Source organism: Oncorhynchus mykiss, chromosome 10, assembly GCF_057628025.1.
Source record: "Oncorhynchus mykiss isolate SJ-2025 chromosome 10, ASM5762802v1, whole genome shotgun sequence".
In the NCBI taxonomy this organism is placed as follows: Eukaryota; Metazoa; Chordata; class Actinopteri; order Salmoniformes; family Salmonidae; genus Oncorhynchus; species Oncorhynchus mykiss.
The window spans coordinates 84,832,970-84,855,733 of record NC_143031.1 but is presented as its reverse complement, the minus strand read 5'-3'; the positions used below and the strand labels follow the sequence as shown (position 1 = coordinate 84,855,733).

The 22,764-nt window shown below is 41.6% G+C and overlaps 1 protein-coding gene across 8 annotated transcripts in view; it reads right to left on the bottom strand.

Moving 5' to 3' along the window:
• The window catches only part of LOC110514786 (uncharacterized), a 77,398-nt gene that overhangs the window by 2,646 nt on the left and 51,988 nt on the right, over positions 1-22,764 (bottom strand). For 2 of the 8 annotated variants that reach the window (XM_090188248.1, XM_090188247.1), the window contains 20 exons: positions 19,843-19,932; positions 19,109-19,682; positions 16,480-16,590; positions 15,477-15,555; positions 15,112-15,204; positions 12,706-14,769; positions 10,676-10,832; positions 9,965-10,396; positions 9,257-9,685; positions 5,845-6,276; positions 5,203-5,640; positions 4,561-4,998; positions 3,920-4,357; positions 3,053-3,319; positions 2,679-2,936; positions 2,336-2,581; positions 1,831-2,088; positions 1,193-1,534; positions 825-1,094; positions 134-217 (listed from right to left, as the gene is read on the bottom strand). In XM_090188248.1, the coding sequence (XP_090044374.1) occupies positions 134-217; positions 825-1,094; positions 1,193-1,534; positions 1,831-2,088; positions 2,336-2,581; positions 2,679-2,936; positions 3,053-3,319; positions 3,920-4,357; positions 4,561-4,998; positions 5,203-5,640; positions 5,845-6,276; positions 9,257-9,685; positions 9,965-10,396; positions 10,676-10,832; positions 12,706-14,769; positions 15,112-15,204; positions 15,477-15,555; positions 16,480-16,590; positions 19,109-19,682; positions 19,843-19,932 (7,500 nt within the window). Of the gene's footprint in view, positions 1-133; positions 218-824; positions 1,095-1,192; positions 1,535-1,830; positions 2,089-2,335; positions 2,582-2,678; positions 2,937-3,052; positions 3,320-3,919; positions 4,358-4,560; positions 4,999-5,202; positions 5,641-5,780; positions 6,277-9,256; positions 9,686-9,964; positions 10,397-10,675; positions 10,833-12,705; positions 14,770-15,111; positions 15,205-15,476; positions 15,556-16,479; positions 16,591-19,108; positions 19,683-19,842; positions 19,933-22,764 lie in introns of those variants that run through there. The other 6 variants (XM_090188251.1, XM_090188250.1, XM_090188252.1 and 3 more) reach the window with 6 other exon arrangements.

Below are 22,764 nucleotides of genomic sequence, written 5' to 3'. Positions count from 1 at the left end.
ATTATTATGAATCATTATTACATCATTAGACAACAAATCTCCATCCTCCAACAGTTGCCCCCAGAAACAGACTCACCCATATGATCTCACAGACACACACACATGCTCTGCTCACCATCACACACACCCTTACCGTACGGTGTGTATTGAAGTGTTGGTAGAGACCAGTTGGAGTATTCTGTCAGTCAGAGCATCAGTGATGTCATTGTGGCTCAGGCTGAGAGAGAGAGAGAGAGAGAGAGAGAGAGAGAGAGAGAGAGAGAGAGAGAGAGAGAGAGAGAGAGAGAGAGAGAGAGAGAGAGAGAGAGAGAGAGAGAGAGAGAGAGAGAGAGAGAGAGAGAGAGAGAGAGAGAGAGAGAGAGAGAGAGAGAGAGAGAGAGAGAGAGAGAGAGAGAGAGAGAGAGAGAGAGAGAGAGAGAGAGAGAGAGAGAGAGAGAGAGAGAGAGAGAGAGAGAGAGAGAGAGAGAGAGAGAGAGAGAGAGAGAGAGAGAGAGAGAGAGAGAGAGAGAGAGAGAGAGAGAGAGACAGAGACAGAGAGAGAGAGAGAGAGAGAGAGAGAAAAAGAGAGAGACAGAGACAGAGAGAGAGCAAGAGAGAGAAAGACAGAGAGAGACAGAGAAAGACAGAGAGAGAGCAAGAGAGAGAGAGAGAAAGACAGAGAGAGAGAGAACGAGTGGTCAGACATTTGTCATCTAGTGTCACTCACACACACACACACACACACACACACACACACACACACACACACACACACACACACACACACACACACACACACACACACACACACACACACACACACACACACAGTGAAAGCCACTCACTCCAGGACTTGTACTTTATGCAGGTGTGTGATCAGGGGCTGTAGCTGGTGGTCTGTGAGTTGACAGTGGCTGAGGTCCAGTTCTGACAGACCCTCTGAGTGTTCCAGAACCAGGGCCAGAGATCCACAGGCCTTCTGGTCCAGCCTGGTCTCACTGAGGTCCAGCTCCCCATCCAGGGCTCTGCAAAGGGACTCTGCGTGCCTCAGCAGCCCCTCTTCAATCCCCTCACACACAAGGTCCAGCAGCTGAAGTAGCAGAGCTTTGCTGGGGCTGAGAGGACAAGAAGCAGAGACAACATTATGACACAGAGTAGGTCTAACTCCTACTGATAAACCAGTTGGTCAAATGTTTGTCTTTGTGTGTCTAACCTCAGCTTGACAATATTCAGGATGGGAAGCAGCTCCCTCAGTGCTCTGTTCTCCACCTCACAGTCTCTTAGGATGAGCTGGACCTGGTTCTGAACCAGCTGGGTGCCGAGTTGGTTCTGCTTCAGAACAGAGTTGATGGCCTTGCAATGGTCAGTGGTCAGACACAGAGCCTCCCCCTGGTCCTGAGCTGACAGGTCCACAGAGGAGGAGCAGGAGAAGTCCAGTCTGTAGTGCAGAGACCTGAGCAGCCATACTGCTGTTGGTGGTGATGATGGTGCCCCCTGCTGGATCTGAGAGGCAGCACAGCACTGGAGGAAACTCAGCAGTAACCTCCTGTCAACACTACAGAGAGAGAGAGAGAGAGAGACAGAGAGCGAGAGAGACAGAGACAGAGAGAGACAGAGAGAGACAGAGAGGGAGAGACTTATTTACACACCATCACACATTAAAACACTGATAAACACACTACAACTCTGTTTATCAGGTCAACTCCCAGGCGTTCCCCTTCAATTCCGCCCCTAGCTGAGGTTAAGGTTAGTACATTACACTAAGGTTAGGGTTAGAGGTTAAATCAGTCAGGAAGTGGAAAGCCTCATAGTTCTATCCATTCTAGCAGGGTCAACGAGTGCCAACTAAACCTGAGTTGGGAGACACTGTCCAGAAGAGGCAGGATGCTCTCTATCTCCCCCGGTGGTATGGAGGTCCACAGCAGGTTGACTTTGACTTGGTGGCTGTGCTGCAGGGTAAAACACAGAGCGGTACAGTCCACTCTGTCCAGCTCTCTGCTGTTCAGGTTGATCCAATGGTCTGAAGACCTCAACAAACTGGACACACAGTCACTGTCTCTGCTGTCATAGATCTGTCTGATGGAGGACTTTACAAAGCTGGAACTGGACCTGAACAAACATGGAGAAAGGATTGTTGTGGTTATGTCAAGGCTTTATAAAGGATAACTCACATAGTAACAACTGGCTGGATAGAACATTAATAATTAAAGACTATAAATATTGAATCAAGATCTCCCACCTCTTGATTAAAACCCTAATGATATTACAGAGGCAAACTCAGAACAACATGTCACTGGATACAAATTGTTATTTTATTATTTCTAGAAAGTCTGAACAGAGAAAGAAGTTCTCTCACCTCTTTAGAGTAACCCTTCCCAGAAAGGGGAGAAGATCTGAGCTGTTCTTCTCTAGAAGCCGGTTCTTCCTGAGGTCCACAGTGATGTTGTGGGTTGAATGCTGCAGCAGAGAGAGAAGCACTTCCCAGTCCAGCCTGCAGGAGGTCAGGTCTCCACCAACCTTCTCCAGGAACCACTGAGTCAAGTCCTTGTCCTGAGCTTCATAGACAACTACAGCCAGCTGCTGCAGAGTGTCTGAATTCAGTCTAGGAGGTTAGAACATACAGGCAGTCAGAAATATGAAGAAAAACACATGAATGACGTTACTATTTCTACTTTAAAAAACATCAGCTTCAGACTGACCTGAGAGAGAGAGGTCCCTGGTGACACAGCAGTGTGATGAGAGAGTGACCCTGGATGCAGAAGTCAGTCAGGTCCAGACACTGAACTCTCCAGAGTCTCAGCAGGGACGCCACACTACCCAGAGCCCTGGATAACACTCTCTCTGGTGGCTGGCTGCTCTTTAGGACCAGGGAGAGTTCTGGGACAGACAGTGGAGTAGCACCTCTCCCTGTCCTCCTAACCAGTCTGGACAGTTTCACTGCCATACCCACATTCAGCCTGGAATGAAAAGACAAAACGCAAGTCACTTGAAACAGAGACACCTCGTCAGATAAATACTCAGTAGGAGAATCAACTATTCAATAGACCTGTAAAAGCTGTCTTCCTGAACATACCTGAGCTTGTGGAGCTTTGACTCATGTCTCAAAAGAAGTGCGGCTCCTTGGAGAGAGATCTTGCTGGGGGTGAGAGTGAGGTCCACTCTGGAGGCACAGAGACCCAGGACTCTCCCCACAGACCTGCAGGTTTTCCTGGGTAACACTCCTCCCAGTGACAGGGTGGAGCCCAAGGCCTGGAGGAGAGAGGCCAACTGCTGGTCCTCCTCTCTGGACCTCACAGGGATGGATTCACACACAGTCTGGAAGAACCTGTCATCACCACAGCTGAAACAGCAGAACATGGGGAACATCAAATCAGACATTTAGGAGACAGTGACGTCCAAAATAATGGGGACAGTGACACATTTCATGTTGTTTTGGCTCTGTACTCCAGCACTTTCTAAACGGTGAAAATGCCCTGACATTAAAGCTGACAGTCTGACCTTTAACCTCAGTCAGTGAATCATACCAAAGTGTACAAGAGACAAAATAACAAATGTGTCCATGTCCCAATACTTTGACCTCACTGTACATGAATACCTGCCTGTCATATGGAAGTATAATACCATGTCACAGAGAAAGTTCCATAATATACAAGACATTTGGTTTTCATAGATTAGATATTCTGAATATAAACGTTTAGATTCTTAAAGATAAAATCCACAAGATTTCTAAAAGACAAATGTCTAGCATCACATAATTAAGATAAATTAACGTGACTAAACTCCATAATATCGGTGTTACTAACACAACAGCAACATTTGTTATGTTTTGAAAGATATATGAATAAAAAAACAAAATGTTTGACATTTAGTAACATTTGAAATCTTAGTATAAATGTTACTAGCATCACATAATCACTAAACATCACATGTTCAGACTCACCTCAGCTGTGAGATGTAGGGCAGACACTGAAGGAAACTCCTCACTTCACTCTCTTCATCTGACCAGCCCTTCAGCTCTACTGGTTTCTTCTCTGGTTGGAGTTTCAGCACTTCTAGGAGGAGGGAGGCCTTTCTCTCTGAGAGGTCTATGGACCAGACTGCAGGAGCTGACTGGTAAACTGGCTGTAATGCTGGAAGGACCCTCCTGCCTGTTTGAGTCTCATAGTCCTTCACATGTGAGTACAGATCCAGCAGGAAATTACTCTCTCTAAATGGATCATCACCATCATCATCATCATCTTCACCATCTGTGTATCTGCACATGGAGGATAATGTCTTTAAGATATTCTCTCCTGTCTCTGTATCAAACTCAGCTGCAGCAACACTGAGTTTAGACAGAAATGTCCAGGCCATCTCTTCACCATAACCAACACACAACCTGAATGAGAAGACATACAAACATAGTTAATACAAGTTATCCTGGATTCTCTGGATAAGTAATGCAGAGGAATCAACCACAGACACATAATAATGTTTACATGTCAGAAGGGCAAAAACAGTCTAACGGAGGGATAAACAGATGTTTTATAAACCAGATAAATAGCTGGTACAATATGACACATCTCAGAGAAACTCACTCACCTCAGCTGTGAGATGTAGGGAAGACACTGAAGGAAACTCCTCACTTCACTCTCTTCATCTGACCAGTCCTTCAGCTCTACTGGTTTCTTCTCTGGTTGGAGTTTCAGCACTTCTAGGAGGAGGGAGGCCTTTCTCTCTGAGAGGTCTATGGACCAGACTGCAGGAGCTGACTGGTAAACTGGCTGTAATGCTGGAAGGACCCTCCTGCCTGTTTGAGTCTCATAGTCCTTCACATGTGAGTACAGATCCAGCAGGAAATTACTCTCTCTAAATGGATCATCACCATCATCATCATCATCTTCACCATCTGTGTATCTGCACATGGAGGATAATGTGTTTAAGATATTCTCTCCTGTCTCTGTATCAAACTCAGCTGCAGCAACACTGAGTTTAGACAGAAATGTCCAGGCCTTCTCTTCACCATAACCAACACACAACCTGAATGAGAAGACAGACAAACATAGTTAATACAAGTTATCCTGGATTCTCTGGATAAGTAATCCAGAGGAATCAACCACAGACACATAATAATGTTTACATGGCAGAATGGCAAAAAACAGACTAATGGAGGGATAAACAGATGTTTTATAAACCAGATAAATAGCTGGTACAATATGACACATCTCTGAGAAACTCACTCACCTCAGCTGTGAGATGTAGGGAAGACACTGAAGGAAGCTCCTCACTTCACTCTCTTCATCTGACCAGTCCTTCAGCTCTACTGGTTTCTTCTCTGGTTGGAGTTTCAGCACTTCTAGGAGGAGGGAGGCCTTTCTCTCTGAGAGGTCTATGGACCAGACTGCAGGAGCTGACTGGTAAACTGGCTGTAATGCTGGAAGGACCCTCCTGCCTGTTTGAGTCTCATAGTCCTTCACATGTGAGTACAGATCCAGCAGGAAATTACTCTCTCTAAATGGATCATCACCATCATCATCATCATCTTCACCATCTGTGTATCTGCACATGGAGGATAATGTGTTTAAGATATTCTCTCCTGTCTCTGTATCAAACTCAGCTGCAGCAACACTGAGTTTAGACAGAAATGTCCAGGCCTTCTCTTCACCATAACCAACACACAACCTGAATGAGAAGACAGACAAACATAGTTAATACAAGTTATCCTGGATTCTCTGGATAAGTAATCCAGAGGAATCAACCACAGACACATAATAATGTTTACATGGCAGAATGGCAAAAAACAGACTAATGGAGGGATAAACAGATGTTTTATAAACCAGATAAATAGCTGGTACAATATGACACATCTCTGAGAAACTCACTCACCTCAGCTGTGAGATGTAGGGAAGACACTGAAGGAAGCTCCTCACTTCACTCTCTTCATCTGACCAGTCCATCAGCTCTACTGGTTTCTTCTCTGGTTGGAGTTTCAGCACCTCTAGGAGGAGGGAGGCCTTTCTCTCTGAGAGGTCTATGGACCAGACTGCAGGAGCTGACTGGTAAACTGGCTGTAATGCTGGAAGGAAACTCCTGCCTGTTTGAGTCTCAGAGTCCTTCACATGTGAGCACAGATCCAGTAGGAAATCACTCTGTTCAGAATCGTCTCCATAGGGAAAAGGAAAGGTGCTGTAAGTATACACTGATGATACCAGCTCCAGTGTCTTCTCTCCTGTCTGCTCCTCCCACTCTGCTGCTTGAGACAGGAGATCCACCAGGAACTTGATCAGCTTTGAGGGATCAGACCTCCGTGGACAGAAACTGCAACAAGGACAGTAACAGCTGATTCAGACATGGATGAACACATGAAACCAGTAATAGATAAAGATATATGAAGTAGTTAAACATTTACATAATGTGATTTGGTTACATGTTAAAGTATTTAATTTGAGACATTCACATGATTTATCTGTGACATTTAGTAATGCATCATTAGTTACGTCAGAAAATGGGCTGATAAATGTTCCCAGATTCACCAACATGTGTAGTTTTATACAGAGCCTTCACCGTGTGCTGCCACTTTGCATCAGCAGTCAGAAAGGAGACTCTCTGGGGGCAGTTTGATAGTGGTGATGCTGCACAACTCTGGTTTATTCTCTCTTCCCTCTCTCTCTTCTCTCTCCTCTTGCTCTCTTCATCTGAACCCTTTCTCTCTATCTCTCTATTCCCGCTCTTCCCTCTTCCTCTTCCCTCTTCCCCTCTTCCCTCTCTCTCACTATTCCCTCTTTCCTCTCTCTCACTTTTCTTTCTTCCCTCTTCCCTCTCTCTTCCCTATTCCCTCTCTCTCACTCTTTCCCTCTTCCCTCTCTCTTCCCTCTCTCTCACTCTTTCCCTCTCTCCTCTCTCTTCCCTCTTCCCTCTCTCTTCCCTCTTCCCTCTTCCCTCTCTCTTCCCTCTTCCCTCTCTCTTCCCTCTTCCCTCTCTCTCACTCTTTCCCTCTTCCCTCACTCTTCCCTCTTCCCTCTCTCTTCCCTCTTCCCTCTCTCTCTCTTTCCCTCTTCCCTCTCTCACTCTCTTTCCCTCTTCCCTCTCTCTCACTCTTCCCTCTCACTATTTCTCTCTTCCCTCTCTCTTCCCTCTTCCCTTTCTCTCACTCTTCCCTCTTCCTTCCCTCTTCCCTCTTCCCTCTCTACCCTCTTCCCTCTCTCTCACTCTTCCCTCTTCCCCACTCTTCCCTCTTTCCTCTCTCTTCCCTCTTTCCTCTCTTCCCTCTTCCCTTTCTCACTCTTTCCCTCTCTCACTCTTTCCCTCTTCTCTCTCACTCTTTTCCTCTCTCACTCTTTCCCTCTTCCCTCTTCCCTCTCTCACTCTTTCCCTCTTCCCTCTTCCCTATCTCACTCTTTCCCTCTTCCCTCTTTCACTCTTTCCCTCTTCCCTCTTCCCTCTCTCACTCTTTCCCTCTTCCCTCTCTCACTCTTTCCATCTTCCCTCTTCCCTCTCACTCTTCCCTCTCACTCTTTCCCTCTTCACTCTTTCCCTCTTCCCTCTCACTCTTCCCTCTCACTCTTTCCCTATTCCCTCTCACTCTTTCCCTCTTCCCTCTTTCCCTCTTCCCTCTTCCCTCTCACTCTTCCCTCTCACTCTTTCCCTCTTTCATCTCTCACTCTTTCCCTCTTCCCTCTTCCCTCTCACTCTTTCCCTCTTCCCTCTCTCACTCTTTCCCCTTCCCTCTTCCCTCTCACTCTTCCCTCTCACTCTTTCACTCTTCCCTCTCACTCTTTCCCTCTTCCCTCTCACTCTTTCCCTCTTCCCCTCTTTCACTCTTTCCTTCTTCCCTCTCTCACTCTTTCCCTCTTCCCTCTCACTCTTCCCTCTCACTCTTCCCCTCTTCCCTCTCACTCTTTCCCTCTTCCCCTCTTTCACTCTTTCCTTCTTCCCTCTCTCACTCTTTCCCTCTTCCCTCTCACTCTTTCCCTCTTCCCTCTCACTCTTTCCCTCTTCCCTCTTTCCCTCTTCCCTCTCTCACTCTTTCCCTCTTCCCTCTCACTCTTTCCCTCTTCCCTCTCACTCTTTCCCTCTTCCCTCTCACTCTTTCCCTCTTCCCTCTTTCCCTCTCTCACTCTTTCCCTCTTCCCTCTCTCACTCTTCCCTCTCTCACTCTTTCCCTCTTCCCTCTCTCACTCTTTCCCTCTCTCACTCTTTCCCTCTTCCCTCTCTCTTCCCTCTTCACTCTTCACTCTTCCCTCTCTCTTACCTCTCTCTTCCCTCTTCCTTCCCTCTCTCTTCCCTCTTCCCTCTCTTCCCTCTCTCCTCTTCCCTCTCCCCCACTCTTCCCTCACTCTTCCCTCTCTTTTCCCTCTTCCTTCTCTCTCTCTCTCTCTCTCCCCCTTGTGTCTCTCTTCCCTCTCCTCTCTCTCTCCCACCCCTTCCCTCTCTCATCTCTCTCTCGTCCCTCTCTCTCTCTCTCTCTCTCCTCTCTCTCCCCCTTGTGTCTCTCTTCCCTCTCCTCTATCTCTCCCACCCCTTCCCTCTCTCATCTCTCTCTCGTCCCTCTCTCTCCTCTCTCTTCCCTCTCTCCCCCTCCCCCCTACCCTCTCTCTCTCTCTCCAGGACTTTACACAGCAGGAGAATTTATTATAGTTTTCAATGCTCTTCCCTTTGAGGTTCAGCGTGGCTGGACTATCATTGCCCTGCCAGATATATTTGGGTTGACATTTTAGTTAAAGGGAGGTTTCTAGGCAATTTATTGTGTCTTGTTATTTGAACTGTATTGATGTGGTACTAATGACATGTGGCCCAGAAGATTGTGGACATTTTAAGGCCTTTGTTTGTCTATGACCCCCCACCATTCATACCCTCTGCACTCCTCCACTGGGAGGTAATACAGATTACTGCAAATCCTCTCATGTTGATGAATGGGTTCTTTCTTGTAAATTGCTTCTAGGAAGTTGTTGTTAAATTGCTCTGCCATCATTATTTTATGAGGTATTATTGGTGGGGTTCCCTCTGTGCTGTGATGGGTGTTTTATATGGTGAGTCTTATCTTTTCTCTCCACTGGCTATCTGGCTAACAGGCTACACTCTAGACAGTCTCTTCTGCTGATGTGTGTGTGTCTGGTAGTGGGTCTCTCTCTATCCTACTCTTTTCCTTTCTGCAGGGTTAATACCTGCCTGGCGCCCCAACAAATCTTTACCTTTACCCCTCTCTAACAATACTGCTACAAGATTTGCCAACACAAAGTTTTAAATGTCAAATGTTTCTACAAGACAATAACAACTAGCATCACATGTTCAGACTCACCTCAGCTGTGAGATGTAGGGCAGACACTGAAGGAAACTCCTCACTTCACTCTCTTCGTCTGACCAGTCCTTCAGCTCTACTGGTTTCTTCTCTGGTTGGAGTTTCAGCACTTCTAGGAGGAGGGAGGCCTTTCTCTCTGAGAGGTCTATGGACCAGACTGCAGGAGCTGACTGGTAAACTGGCTGTAATGCTTGAAGGACACTCCTGCCTGTTTGAGTCTCATAGTCCTTCACATGTGAGTACAGATCCAGCAGGAAATCACATTTCTGATTGTGATATACTTCAGACAGTGACAACACTTTCTCTACAGTTGTTTGTATGGTTTCTCTCTCATGGAGAGCTGCTTGAAGACACAGATTCAGTAGGAATGTCCTCTCTCTCTTTGTCCTCTCTTCAGGGGATCTTCTCTGACCCTGTGGTGGAATAAAACTGCAAGAACAGTTTAACAACAAATAGATTAATATGTGAGAGATATGATATGCATTTCTGATGGTCACATTATGGAGGGTAAAATACAATGACTATCTTTCTAAACTCATCATCCACTTCAATTGTTCCTTAAAATCATGACTACAAAGACTGCATATTTTCCAAACAGTATGTGTATATTTAATTATTAAGTTACTGCAGAAAGCAACAAGCATCCTCTCTAAAGGGAAATACAGGGACAGACGACTACAATCCCTGAAATGTACTGATCCAACTCACCACAGCTGTGAGATGTAGGGCAGACACTGAAGGAAACTCCTCACTTCACTCTCTTCGTCTGACCAGTCCTTCAGCTCTACTGGTTTCTTCCCTGGTTGGAGTTTCAGAACTTCTAGGAGGAAGGAGGCCTTTCTCTCTGAGAGGTCTATGGACCAGACTGCAGGACTGGCTGACTGGTAAACTGTCTGTAATGCTGGAAGGACCCTCCTGCCTGTTTGAGTCTCATAGTCCTTCACATGTGAGAACAGATCCAGCAGAAAATCACATTTCTGATTGTGATATACTTCAGACAGTGACAACACTTTCTCTACAGTTGTTTGTATGGTTCCTCTCTCATGGAGAGCTGCTTGAAGACACAGATTCAGTAGGAATGTCCTCTCTCTCTTTGTCCTCTCTTCAGGGGATCTTCTCTGATCCTGTGGAGGAGTAAAACTGCAAGAACAGTTTAACAACAAATAGATGAATATGTGAGAGATATGATATGCATTTCTGATGGTCACATTATGGTGGGTAAAATACAATGACCATCTTTCTAAACTCATCATCCACTTCAATTGTTCCTTAAAATCATGACTACAAATACTGCATATTTTCCAAACAGTATGTGTATATTTAATTATTAAGTTACTGCAGAAAGCTACAAACTTCCTCTCTAAAGGGAAATACAGGGACAGACAACTACAATCTCTGAACTGTACTGATCCAACTCACCTCAGCTGTGAGATGTAGGGCAGACACTGAAGGAAACTCCTCACTTCACTCTCTTCATCTGACCAGCCCTTCAGCTCTACTGGTTTCTTCTCTGGTTGGAGTTTCAGCACTTTTAGGAGGAGGGAGAACTTTCTCTCTGAGAGGTCTATGGACCAGACTGCAATGTAAAAAATAGAAAATAAAGTTTATTTAAGTTTTAGTTTAAAGTGTGATTTAAAACTCTAATAAACATGTAGCTACAGTTATATTAACACTAATATACTGTATAGACACATAATAAACAAGTAGCTACATAGACACATAATAAACATGTAGCTACATAGAGTCATTAACACATAATAAACATGTAGCTACATAGAGTCATATTAACATTAATATACTGTATAGACATATAATAAACAAGTAGCTACATAGTCATTAACACTAATAAAAATGTAGCTACATAGAGTCATATTAACACTAATATACTGTATAGACACATAATAAACAAGTAGCTACATAGAGTCATATTAACACTAATAAACATGTAGCTACATAGAGTCATATTAACACTAATAAACATGTAGCTACATAGAGTCATTAACACTAATAAACATGTAGCTACATAGAGTCATATTAACACTAATATACTGTATAGACACATAATAAACATGTAGCTACATAGAGTCATATTAACACTAATAAACATGTAGCTACATAGCGTCATATTAACACTAGTAAACATGTAGCTACATAGTCGTTAACACTAATATACTGTATAGACACACAATAAACAAGTAGCTACATAGACATATAATAAACATGTAGCTACATAGAGTCATATTAACACTAATATACTGTATAGACACATAATAAACATGTAGCTACATAGAGTCAATAACACTAATAAACATGTAGCTACATAGAGTCATATTAACACTAGTAAACATGTAGCTACATAGAGTCATTAACACTAATAAACATGTAGCTACATAGAGTCATAATAAACATGTAGCTACATAGAGTCATTAACACTAGTAAACATGTAGCTACATAGAGTCATTAACACTAATAAACATGTAGCTACATAGAGTCATAATAAACATGTAGCTACATAGAGTCATTAACACTAGTAAACATGTAGCTACATAGAGTCATTAACACTAATATACTGTATAGACACATAATAAACATGTAGCTACATAGAGTCATTAACACTAATAAACATGTAGCTACATAGAGTCATTAACACTAATAAACATGTAGCTACATAGAGTCATTAACACTAATAAACATGTAGCTACATAGAGTCATATTAACACTAATAAACATGTAGCTACATAGAGTCATTAACACTAATATACTGTATAAACACATAATAAACATGTAGCTACATAGAGTCATTAACACTAATAAACATGTAGCTACATAGAGTCATTAACACTAATAAACATGTAGCTACATAGACACATAATAAACATGTAGCTACATAGAGTCATATTAACACTAATAAACATGTAGCTACATAGAGTCATTAACACTAATAAACATGTAGCTACATAGAGTCATTAACACTAATAAACATGTAGCTACATAGAGTCATATTAACACTAATAAACATGTAGCTACATAGAGTCATTAACACTAATAAACATGTAGCTACATAGAGTCATTAACACTAATAAACATGTAGCTACATAGAGTCATTAACACTAATAAACATGTAGCTACATAGAGTCATATTAACACTAATAAACATGTAGCTACATAGAGTCATATTAACACTAATAAACATGTAGCTACATAGAGTCACATTAACACTAATAAACATGTAGCTACATAGAGTCATTAACACATAATAAACATGTAGCTACATAGAGTCATTAACACTAGTAAAAAATACTGTATGTAGGAATACGAAGATTACAATTACAGATGTCAGGACTTCTTTAATGTAAAACATCTTCACATTTAATTTGATAATTATCTAGGTCAGGACAGGGTAAACGTTAGTTTCCTCATCATTCGTAAATAGTTATGTAGAAACTCACCATTTACAGGGACATCTGTCTCTCTGCTGGTTTCACTGGTGTCTCCTTCTCCATAGACAGCTGACACTCTGACTCTGTAGCAGGTACTGAGGTTCAGAGTTACATCACAGTAACATTCAGGTCCCTCTGTTACCATGGTGGACCAGCCCTCCAGTCCTGTCTCTTTATAGTCTACTTTGTAGTGAAGTACAGAGGCACCATCTTCAGACTCTGGCTGGAACCAAGTCACTTTGACGGTTTCCTTGTCTAGACGATTCACATACAGCTGTTCAGGCGGGGATCTCAGGGTCTTGACCTCAATGACCTTGCTAAAGTCACTCATACCAGAGTGTTCTATAACAGAGTACCTGATCTGGTACAGTGTGAACGGTTTCAGACCTGGCACCAGACAGGTTTCTGCAGGAGCCAGGGTACTACATCTACTACTACAGCCTACTACATTCCATGGTCGTTTGCTAACCTTGCGAACACCAGTAGTCATGACTCTGTACTCTACTCTGTACCTCTCAGGTCTTCTGATGGTTGACTGTGGAAACTGCAGGAGGACACAGCTCTGTTTTATCTCTGCTACCTGGACTGGATCAGGTTTTAATCCCAGCTGGAAGTTGGTGGTGATGATCCTGCCTTGTTGATACAGACGAATGGAGGATCCAGGAACACTGATATCTGGTATAACTGCTGCTATGAACTTGATGTTCTCTCCATCTCTTCTGACTTCATAGGATTTGGTGAACAAGCGGAGGTCTGATTGTATTTTCTGACTGACCTGTGTCTCCTGCAGGTCAGTGATCCCAGATTGGTTCACGGTGTTGTCTTGTACAGAGTGTTTGTGCTGCTGTACAGTGAGATCAGACTGGTTCACGCTGTTCATTGGAACATAGTGTTTGTAATGCTTCATGGTGGAGAGGAATGGATCTTCATCCTCCAGGGAGGTCAGAGTGAAACACAGTACCCTGTCTGTCTGTGAATCTAGAAGGACTGTCTCCAGCTCCTTCTCAGATTTCACTATGGGGAGGTTATTGGTTTTGCAGATGTTAACAGCATTCACCTCAGCTTCCTTATTGTGAAGCCAGTGGTCTAAAGCCTGAGGAGTGAACGGTGACTGATCGTGTTTCTTCAGAATCTCTCTGAACCACAACAAACCTGATTCACCATTTTCTCTAATGAACTCTGTGGCTTTGGCCAGTATTTTCTGAAACTCCACCTGATACTCTGACAGTAACTGTGAAAACTGTGTCAGTTTGTCCTTAGCATAAGGGAACCATTTCATCACATAGGCATTGGTGTGGTCTGACATCGTGTCCTGGCACCTCATTGTGACCCGTCTCAGGTGTTCCAGAACTTTCTCAGCTCTGAGCAGCAGGTCTTCACTGATCTCAAATTTAACACAAGCCGCTGCATGGTCCAGATTCTTCAGAGGGTACAGCCAGACACGAACAGGCACTGCTTTCTCTCCTCGCTGCCCCAGATGCTTTGGCAGGGACTGGTACACCTCTACTGCTGTGTCATAATCCATTGTGGTTGTCGGGTCTACGTCACTGTGTAAGGTGCATTGATACAACAAACTGTTTACTTTCTCGGAGTCTGTCAAACTTGAGAATATATCTTCTGAATTGAAGGTGTTGAACATCTTCTTAATCACATCTAGCATCTTGGTTTTCTCTCGTCTTACATTAATTTGTCTGTTGATGTGTTTGCTGTCAAAGATAAAGAATGCTTGAGCTCCATAGAGAACAGCCATGACCACATGAGTTGCCTTTCGTTGTGTTCTGACTGTCTCCTCCTGAAGCACCCTGTGACTGAGCATGTCCAGTCTGGTAGTGGTTCTGTACTGTAGAGTGACCCGGTCCTGCAGTGTGGACTGAACAGGATGGTTCAGGTATCCAGCAGCACCACCAACCTCCACCAGTCCAGACAGGACACTGGCTCTGAGAGGAGCGGTCACATCCAGAGCCCTGAATCTGTCCTGTAAGGAGTCTCCTTCAATACACTTCACCTCTGTGTGAGTCCGAGGGAGGGACAGCTGCATTGAAGCAATGGTGTTGTTGTTCCACAAAAAAACATCTAAGGACATAAGAAACTTGAATTACCTGAAGAATCTCAGACTTTTCAATTATTAAATTGGGTAAAAGTAGGTTACTAAATAACTTTACATTTCACAACCTTCAACAAACCATAAGTCATTAACCTTAATTGATTAATCTGATAAAACCAATGACTTGGAATGTAATGTTGAGTCACAGCTATAACCAGATAAGACTCAATGAAACTGCTTGCCCCATCTATCACAGATAACTTTTATTGTGTTTTCTTACAACACATTAAACACTGGGACACTAAGCAGTAGAAACTATAACTACATCCACAACACTTTGAAGTCTTTAAAACTGGAAAAGCATACAGTACCTGAACAAAATGATTCATTGCGGCAGTCATACAACATCCCAAGATCTAAGGGACGACCGAGGGCAGCCACCACAACACTGTCTGCTGTCCAGTCTGACAATCACAGGAGAGAAAACACATGATAACATGTTGTGGTACAGGTCTAAAGGACGACCGAGGGCAGCCACCACAACACTGTCTGCTGTCCAGTCTGACAATCACAGGAGAGAAAACACATGATAACATGTTGTGGTACAGGTCTAAAGGACGACCGAGGGCAGCCACCACAACACTGTCTGTTGTCCAGTCTGACAATAACAGAAAACACATCATAACATGTTGTTATACATTATTGAAGGTATTCATTCAGCAGTAATTTAACTCACCTTTGGTAAGAACATCGCCAAAGCCTCTGTAGAAATGTTTTGTATGATACGTCAGTTCCCAGGTAGCTTTCTCTAAAGTCTGAGAGACAAATAGATTTAACATGATGAGAAAATAGTTGTGATAATTCACCAGAGAGTTTTAACATGAGAAAAGAGTTGTGATAATTAATCGATCTATGAAGTTGCCGACATAATACAGGATTATCTATCGTACAGCACCTGTTCCAGGTGGATTATAATACAGTACCTGTTCCAGGTGGATTATAATACAGTACCTGTTCCAGGTGGATTATAATACAGCACCTGTTCCAGGTGGATTATAATACAGTACCTGTTCCAGGTGGATTATAATACAGTACCTGTTCCAGGTGGATTATAATACAGCACCTGTTCCAGGTGGATTATAATACAGTACCTGTTCCAGGTGGATTATAATACAGCACCTGTTCCAGGTGGATTATAATACAGTACCTGTTCCAGGTGGATTATAATACAGTACCTGTTCCAGGTGGATTATAATACAGTACCTGTTCCAGGTGGATTATAATACAGCACCTGTTCCAGGTGGATTATAATACAGTACCTGTTCCAGGTGGATTATAATACAGTACCTGTTCCAGGTGGATTATAATACAGTACCTGTTCCAGGTGGATTATAATACAGCACCTGTTCCAGGTGGATTATAATACAGTACCTGTTCCAGGTGGATTATAATACAGTACCTGTTCCAGGTGGATTATAATACAGTACCTGTTCCAGGTGGATTATAATACAGTACCTGTTCCAGGTGGATTATAATACAGCACCTGTTCCAGGTGGATTATAATACAGTACCTGTTCCAGGTGGATTATAATACAGCACCTGTTCCAGGTGGATTATAATACAGTACCTGTTCCAGGTGGATTATAATACAGCACCTGTTCCAGGTGGATTATAATACAGTACCTGTTCCAGGTGGATTATAATACCGTACCTGTTCCAGGTGGTTTATAATGCGGTACCTGTTCCAGTTGGATTATGTTGGTTAGTTCCGTCTTCTTTTGTTGGAGATCTCTCTGCAATTTTGTTTCCGATCTTAATGCAGCCTGTTGGTCTTGATTTGTGATTTTTGTCTTGACAGAAGAGAATAAATAATTACAGTAATATAATACAGGACAGAAGAGAATAGATAATTACAGTAATATAATACAGGACAGAAGAGAATAGATAATTACAGTAATATAATACAAGACAGAAGAGAATAGATAATTACAGTAATATAATACAAGACAGAAGAGAATAGATAATTACAGTAATATAATACAGGACAGAAGAGAATTGATAATTACAGTAATATAATACAAGACAGAAGAGAATAGATAATTACAGTAATATAATACAGGACAGAAAATAATTGATCATTACAGTAATATAATACAGGACAGAAGATAATTGATCATTACAGTAATATAATGCAGTACAGAAGCTCAGAAGCTCAATGTGTTATACTTCCAGATTCAGGTGACTGAATTCTAAACCAGAACAGCATAGGAAACAACGTGTACAAGTGACTGCTTGTCCTCAATGTTGTTTAATGCTACATCCTAATGGATGAGATTAATAACTTATTTGGGCTAGGGGGCAGTATTTGGAAGTTTGGATGAATGAGGTGCCCAAGGTAAACTGCCTGTTACTCAGGTCCAGAAGCTAGGATATGCATATAATTGGTAGTATTGGATAGAAAACACTCGAACGTTTCCAGAACTGTTAAGATAATGTCTGTGAGTATAAGAGAACTGATATCGCAGGCGAAAACCTGAGGACAATCCATCCAGAAAAAAAAAATTCAGCTCACCCTTGACTCCTATGGCTGTCATTGGGAATATAACAGGAAAACCTCCCAGATTGCAGTTCCTAGGGCTTCCACTAGATGTCAACAGTCTTTAGAAAGAGTTTCAGGCATGTTTTTTGAAAAATGAGCTAGAATTTATAGTTTTAGTAAGTGTCTCCCATTTTGGCTGTAGTGTTTGTTGCGCGTTCCGGTGAGTGCGCGTACTTCGTTATTTATCTCCGGTAATGGTCTCCGGTATTCTCCGTCTTAAATGTCATTGTTTATTTACATAAGGAGGATTGATTAGGAACGTTGTTTGCTATGTTTGGAAGAAGTTTATTGGTAACTTACGGGATTCATTTGTATGCATTTTATACGATGCAAACCGGTGGAATATTGAGTCTAGCGCGCCAATGAAACTGACTTTCATAAAGAAGGAATTTATTGAACAAAATGACCATTTAATGTAACTGGGACTGATTGCAACCACATGAAGATCTTCAAAGGTAAGTGATATATTTTATAGCTATTTCTGACTTTTGTGACGCCTTTGCTTGGTTGGAAAATGTATGTAATGCTTTTGTGTGCGGGGCGCTGTCCTCAGATAATCGCATGGTATGCTTTCGCCATAAAGCCTTTTTTTAAATCTGACAATGGATTAACAATAAGTTATCCTCTTTGGGCTAGTCAGTAAGCGTGCCCAAAGTAAACTGCCTGTTACTCCCAGAAGCTAAGATTTTCATATAATTTTTTTACTAGGCAAGTCAGTTAACAAATTCTTATTTTCAATGAACTGCCTGTTCAGGACGACCTTGTCAGCTCGGGGATTTGAACTTTCAACCTTTCGGTTACTAGTCCAACGCTCTAACCACTAGGCTACCCTGCCGCCCACTAATATGGCAGCTGAAAACCCGAGGACAAACCATCCAGAAAATAAAAAAATTCAGCCCACCATTGATTCCTATGGCTGTCATTTTTAATATGAAGGGAAAACCTCCCAGATTGCAGTTCTTGGGGCTTCCACTAGATGTCAACAGTCATTAGAAAGAGTTTCAGACTTGTTTTTGGAAATATGAGATAGAATTTGTAGTTTTTGTAAGTGGCTACCATTTTGGCTGTAGTGTTTGTTACGCATTCTGATGAATGTGCGTACTTTGTTGTTTATCTCCGGTAATGACAATAACAATTCTCCATCTTAAATTCAATTTTTTATTTACGTATTAGGGTACCTGAGGTTTGATTATAAATGCTGTTTCACTTGGAGAAGTTAATTGGTAACGTTTGGGATTCAATTTGTATGTGTTTTGAAGGAGGGAAACCGGTGAATTATTGAATGAAGTGCGCCAGCTAAACTGAGTTTTTGGGGATATAAAGAAGGACTTTATCGAACAAAATGACCATTTGTGATGTAGCTGTGACCTTTTGGAGTGCCAACAGTAGAAGATCTTCAAAAGGTAAGGCATTTATTATATCGCAATTTCTGACTTTCGTGGTGCATCTGCCTGGTTGGAAAATTATTTTAATGCTTTTGTGTGCTGGGCGCTGTCCTCAGATAATCGCATGGTGTGCTTTCGCCATAAAGCCTTTTTGAAATCTGACACAGCGGCTGGATTAACAAGAAGTTAAGCTTTTAACTGATGTATGACACTTGTATTTACATGAATGTTAAATATGACTTTCTGTCATTTTTATTTCTCGCTCTGCAATTTCACAAGATGTTGTCGAGGTGAGACGCTAGCGTCCCAATGATCTGTAAGGAGTTAAAAAGGACATTATGGACACAATCACACAACACTAGTCCAGACTATAGACACACCCACCTCTTTTGTATCTCTCTCATTCTTTATGACATCATGGTTTCTGTGGTCCTGCAAGGCACACACCAGACAAACAGAAACATGGTCTGTCTTACAGAAGACCTCCAGAGCTCTGTGGTGCAGCTGGCACAGTTTCTGCTCCAGGTTTCCAGACACCTCCACCAGGGTGTGTCTCTGTAGAGCTGCTACGGTGTAGTGATGTCTGACATGACTCTCACAGTAGGAGGCAGTGCAGGTCAGACAGGACTTCACAGCTTTGAGCTGTTTCTCAGTGCAGAAATCACAGGCCACATCTCCAGGTCCAGCGTAGCAGTGCTTGGGAAGAGCAGGGACCTTGAACCCTGCCTGGTGGAGTTTCTCAATCACTTTCTCCAAGGCTGAGTTAGTGAGGAGGTCAGGACGGGTTCTGAATCTCTTTCTGCACTGGGGGCAGTAGTAGTCTGTCTGGTTCCAGAAGGTCTCAATGCAACGTCTGCAGTAACTGTGTCCACAGGGGATGGAGACTGGCTCTTTGAGAACCTCTGTACACACTGAACATCTGAAGTGGTCCTCTGTCAGTAGACTGGCTGTCAGCTCACTGTACACAATGTGGTAGAGAAATGTGGTAGCTGTTTTAAAGACTATTATACAGGAGCTAACCTACTAGATTTACAGGAATGTGGAAGCTGTTTTAAAGACTATTATACAGGAGTTTAACTACTAGATTTACAAGAATGTGGAAGCTGTTTTTCACTTACCTGGCATCTTTTCCAAACATAATGGGCCTGTCCATGGACCAATCACTCTTCATGGACAGACACGGTGAACCCACCCTCTCCTGATTACCACTGTGGAAAGATCAAGGAGGGTTTAGTCATTGTGTGAATATGCAGAATGAAATACCTATCAGTCATGTTGACTGTTTGGATATACATCTAATAACAGTTAGTGAGATGATATAGTCCTACTATAGTCTACATCACTAGTAATATAGTCCTATTCCAGTCCACATCACTAGTAATATAGTCCTACTATAGTCCATATCACTAGTAATATAGTCCTATTCCAGTCCACATCACTAGTAATATAGTCCTATTCCATATCACTAGTAATATAGTCCTATTCCAGTCCACATCACTAGTAATATAGTCCTATTCCAGTCCACATCACTAGTAATATAGTCCTATTCCAGTCCACATCACTAATAATATAGTCCTATTCCAGTCAATATCACTAGTAATATAGTCCTATTCCAGTCCACATCACTAGTAATATAGTCCTATTCCAGTCCATATCACTAGTAATATAGTCCTATTCCAGTCCACATCACTAGTAATATAGTCCTACTATAGTCCATATCACTAGTAATATAGTCCTATTCCAGTCCACATCACTAGTAATATAGTCCTATTCCATATCACTAGTAATATAGTCCTATTCCAGTCCACATCACTAATAATATAGTCCTATTCCAGTCAATATCACTAGTAATATAGTCCTATTCCAGTCCACATCACTAGTAATATAGTCCTATTCCAGTCAATATCACTAGTAATATAGTCCTATTCCAGTCCATATCAATAGTAATATAGTCGTATTCCATATCACTAGTAATATAGTCCTATTCCAATCGATATCACTAGTAATATAGTCCTATTCCAGTCCATATCACTAGTAATATAGTCCTATTCCAGTCCATATCACTAGTAATATAGTCCTATTCCAGTCCATATCAATAGTAATATAGTCTTATTCCATATCACTAGTAATATAGTCCTATTCTAGTCCACATCACTAGTAATATAGTCCTATTCCATATCACTAGTAATATAGTCCTATTCCAGTCCACATCACTAGTAATATAGTCCTATTCCAGTCCATATCACTAGTAATATAGTCCTATTCCAGTCCACATCACTAGTAATATAGTCCTATTCCAGTCAATATCACTAGTAATATAGTCCCATTCCATATCACTAGTAATATAGTCCTATTCTAGTCCATATCACTAATAATATAGTCCTATTACAGTCCATATCACTAGTAATATAGTCCTATTCCAGTCCATATCACTAGTAATATTGTCCTATTCCAGTCCATATCACTAGTAATATAGTCATATTCCAGTCCATATCACTAGTAATATAGTCCTATTCCATATCACTAGTAATATAGTCCTATTCCATATCACTAGTAATATAGTCCTATTCCAGTCGATATCACTAGTAATATAGTCCTATTCCAGTCCATATCACTAGTCATATAGTCCTCTTCCATATCACTAGTAATATAGTCCTACTATAGTCCATATCACTAGTAATATAGTCCTATTCCAGTCAATATCACTAGTAATATAGTCCCATTCCATATCACTAGTAATATAGTCCTATTCTAGTCCATATCACTAATAATATAGTCCTATTACAGTCCATATCACTAGTAATATAGTCCTATTCCAGTCCATATCACTAGTAATATAGTCCTATTCCAGTCCATATCACTAGTAATATTGTCCTATTACAGTCCATATCACTAGTAATATAGTCATATTCCAGTCCATATCACTAGTAATATAGTCCCATTCCAGTCCATATCACTAGTAATATAGTACTATTCCAATCAATATCACTAGTAATATAGTCCTATTCTAGTCCACATCACTAGTAATATAGTCCTATTCCAGTCCATATCACTAGTAATATAGTCCTATTCCATATCACTAGTAATATAGTCCTATTCCAGTCGATATCACTAGTAATATAGTCCTATTCCAGTCCATATCACTAGTAATAAAGTCCTATTCCAGTCCATATCGCTAGTAATATAGTCCTATTCCAGTCCATATCACTAGTAATATAGTCTTATTCCAGTCCATATCACTAGTAATATAGTCCTATTCCAGTCCATATCACTAGTAATATAGTCCTATTCCATATCACTAGTAATATAGTCCTATTCCAGTCGATATCACTAGTAATATAGTCCTATTCCAGTCCACATCACTAGTAATATAGTCCTATTCCAGTCCATATCACTAGTAATATAGTCCTATTCCATATCACTAGTAATATAGTCCTATTCCAGTCGATATCACTAGTAATATAGTCCTATTCCAGTCCATATCACTAGTAATATAGTCCTATTCCAGTCCATATCACTAGTAATATAGTCCTATTCCAGTCCATATCACTAGTAATATAGTCCTATTCAGTCGATATCACTAGTAATATAGTCCTATTCTAGTCCACATAACTAGTAATATAGTCCTATTCCAGTCCATATCACTGGTAATATAGTCCTATTCCATATCACTAGTAATATAGTCCTATTCCAGTCGATATCACTAGTAATATAGTCCTATTCCAGTCCATATCACTAGTAATATAGTCCTATTCCAGTCGATATCACTAGTAATATAGTCCTATTCCAGTCGATATCACTAGTAATATAGTCCTATTCCAGTCCATATCACTAGTAATATAGTCCTATTCCAGTCCATATCACTAGTAATATAGTCCTATTCCAGTCCATATCACTAGTAATATAGTCCTATTCCAGTCCATATCACTAGTAATATAGTCCTATTCCAGTCCATATCACTAGTAATATAGTCCTATTCCATATCACTAGTAATATAGTCCTATTCCAGTCGATATCACTAGTAATATAGTCCTATTCCA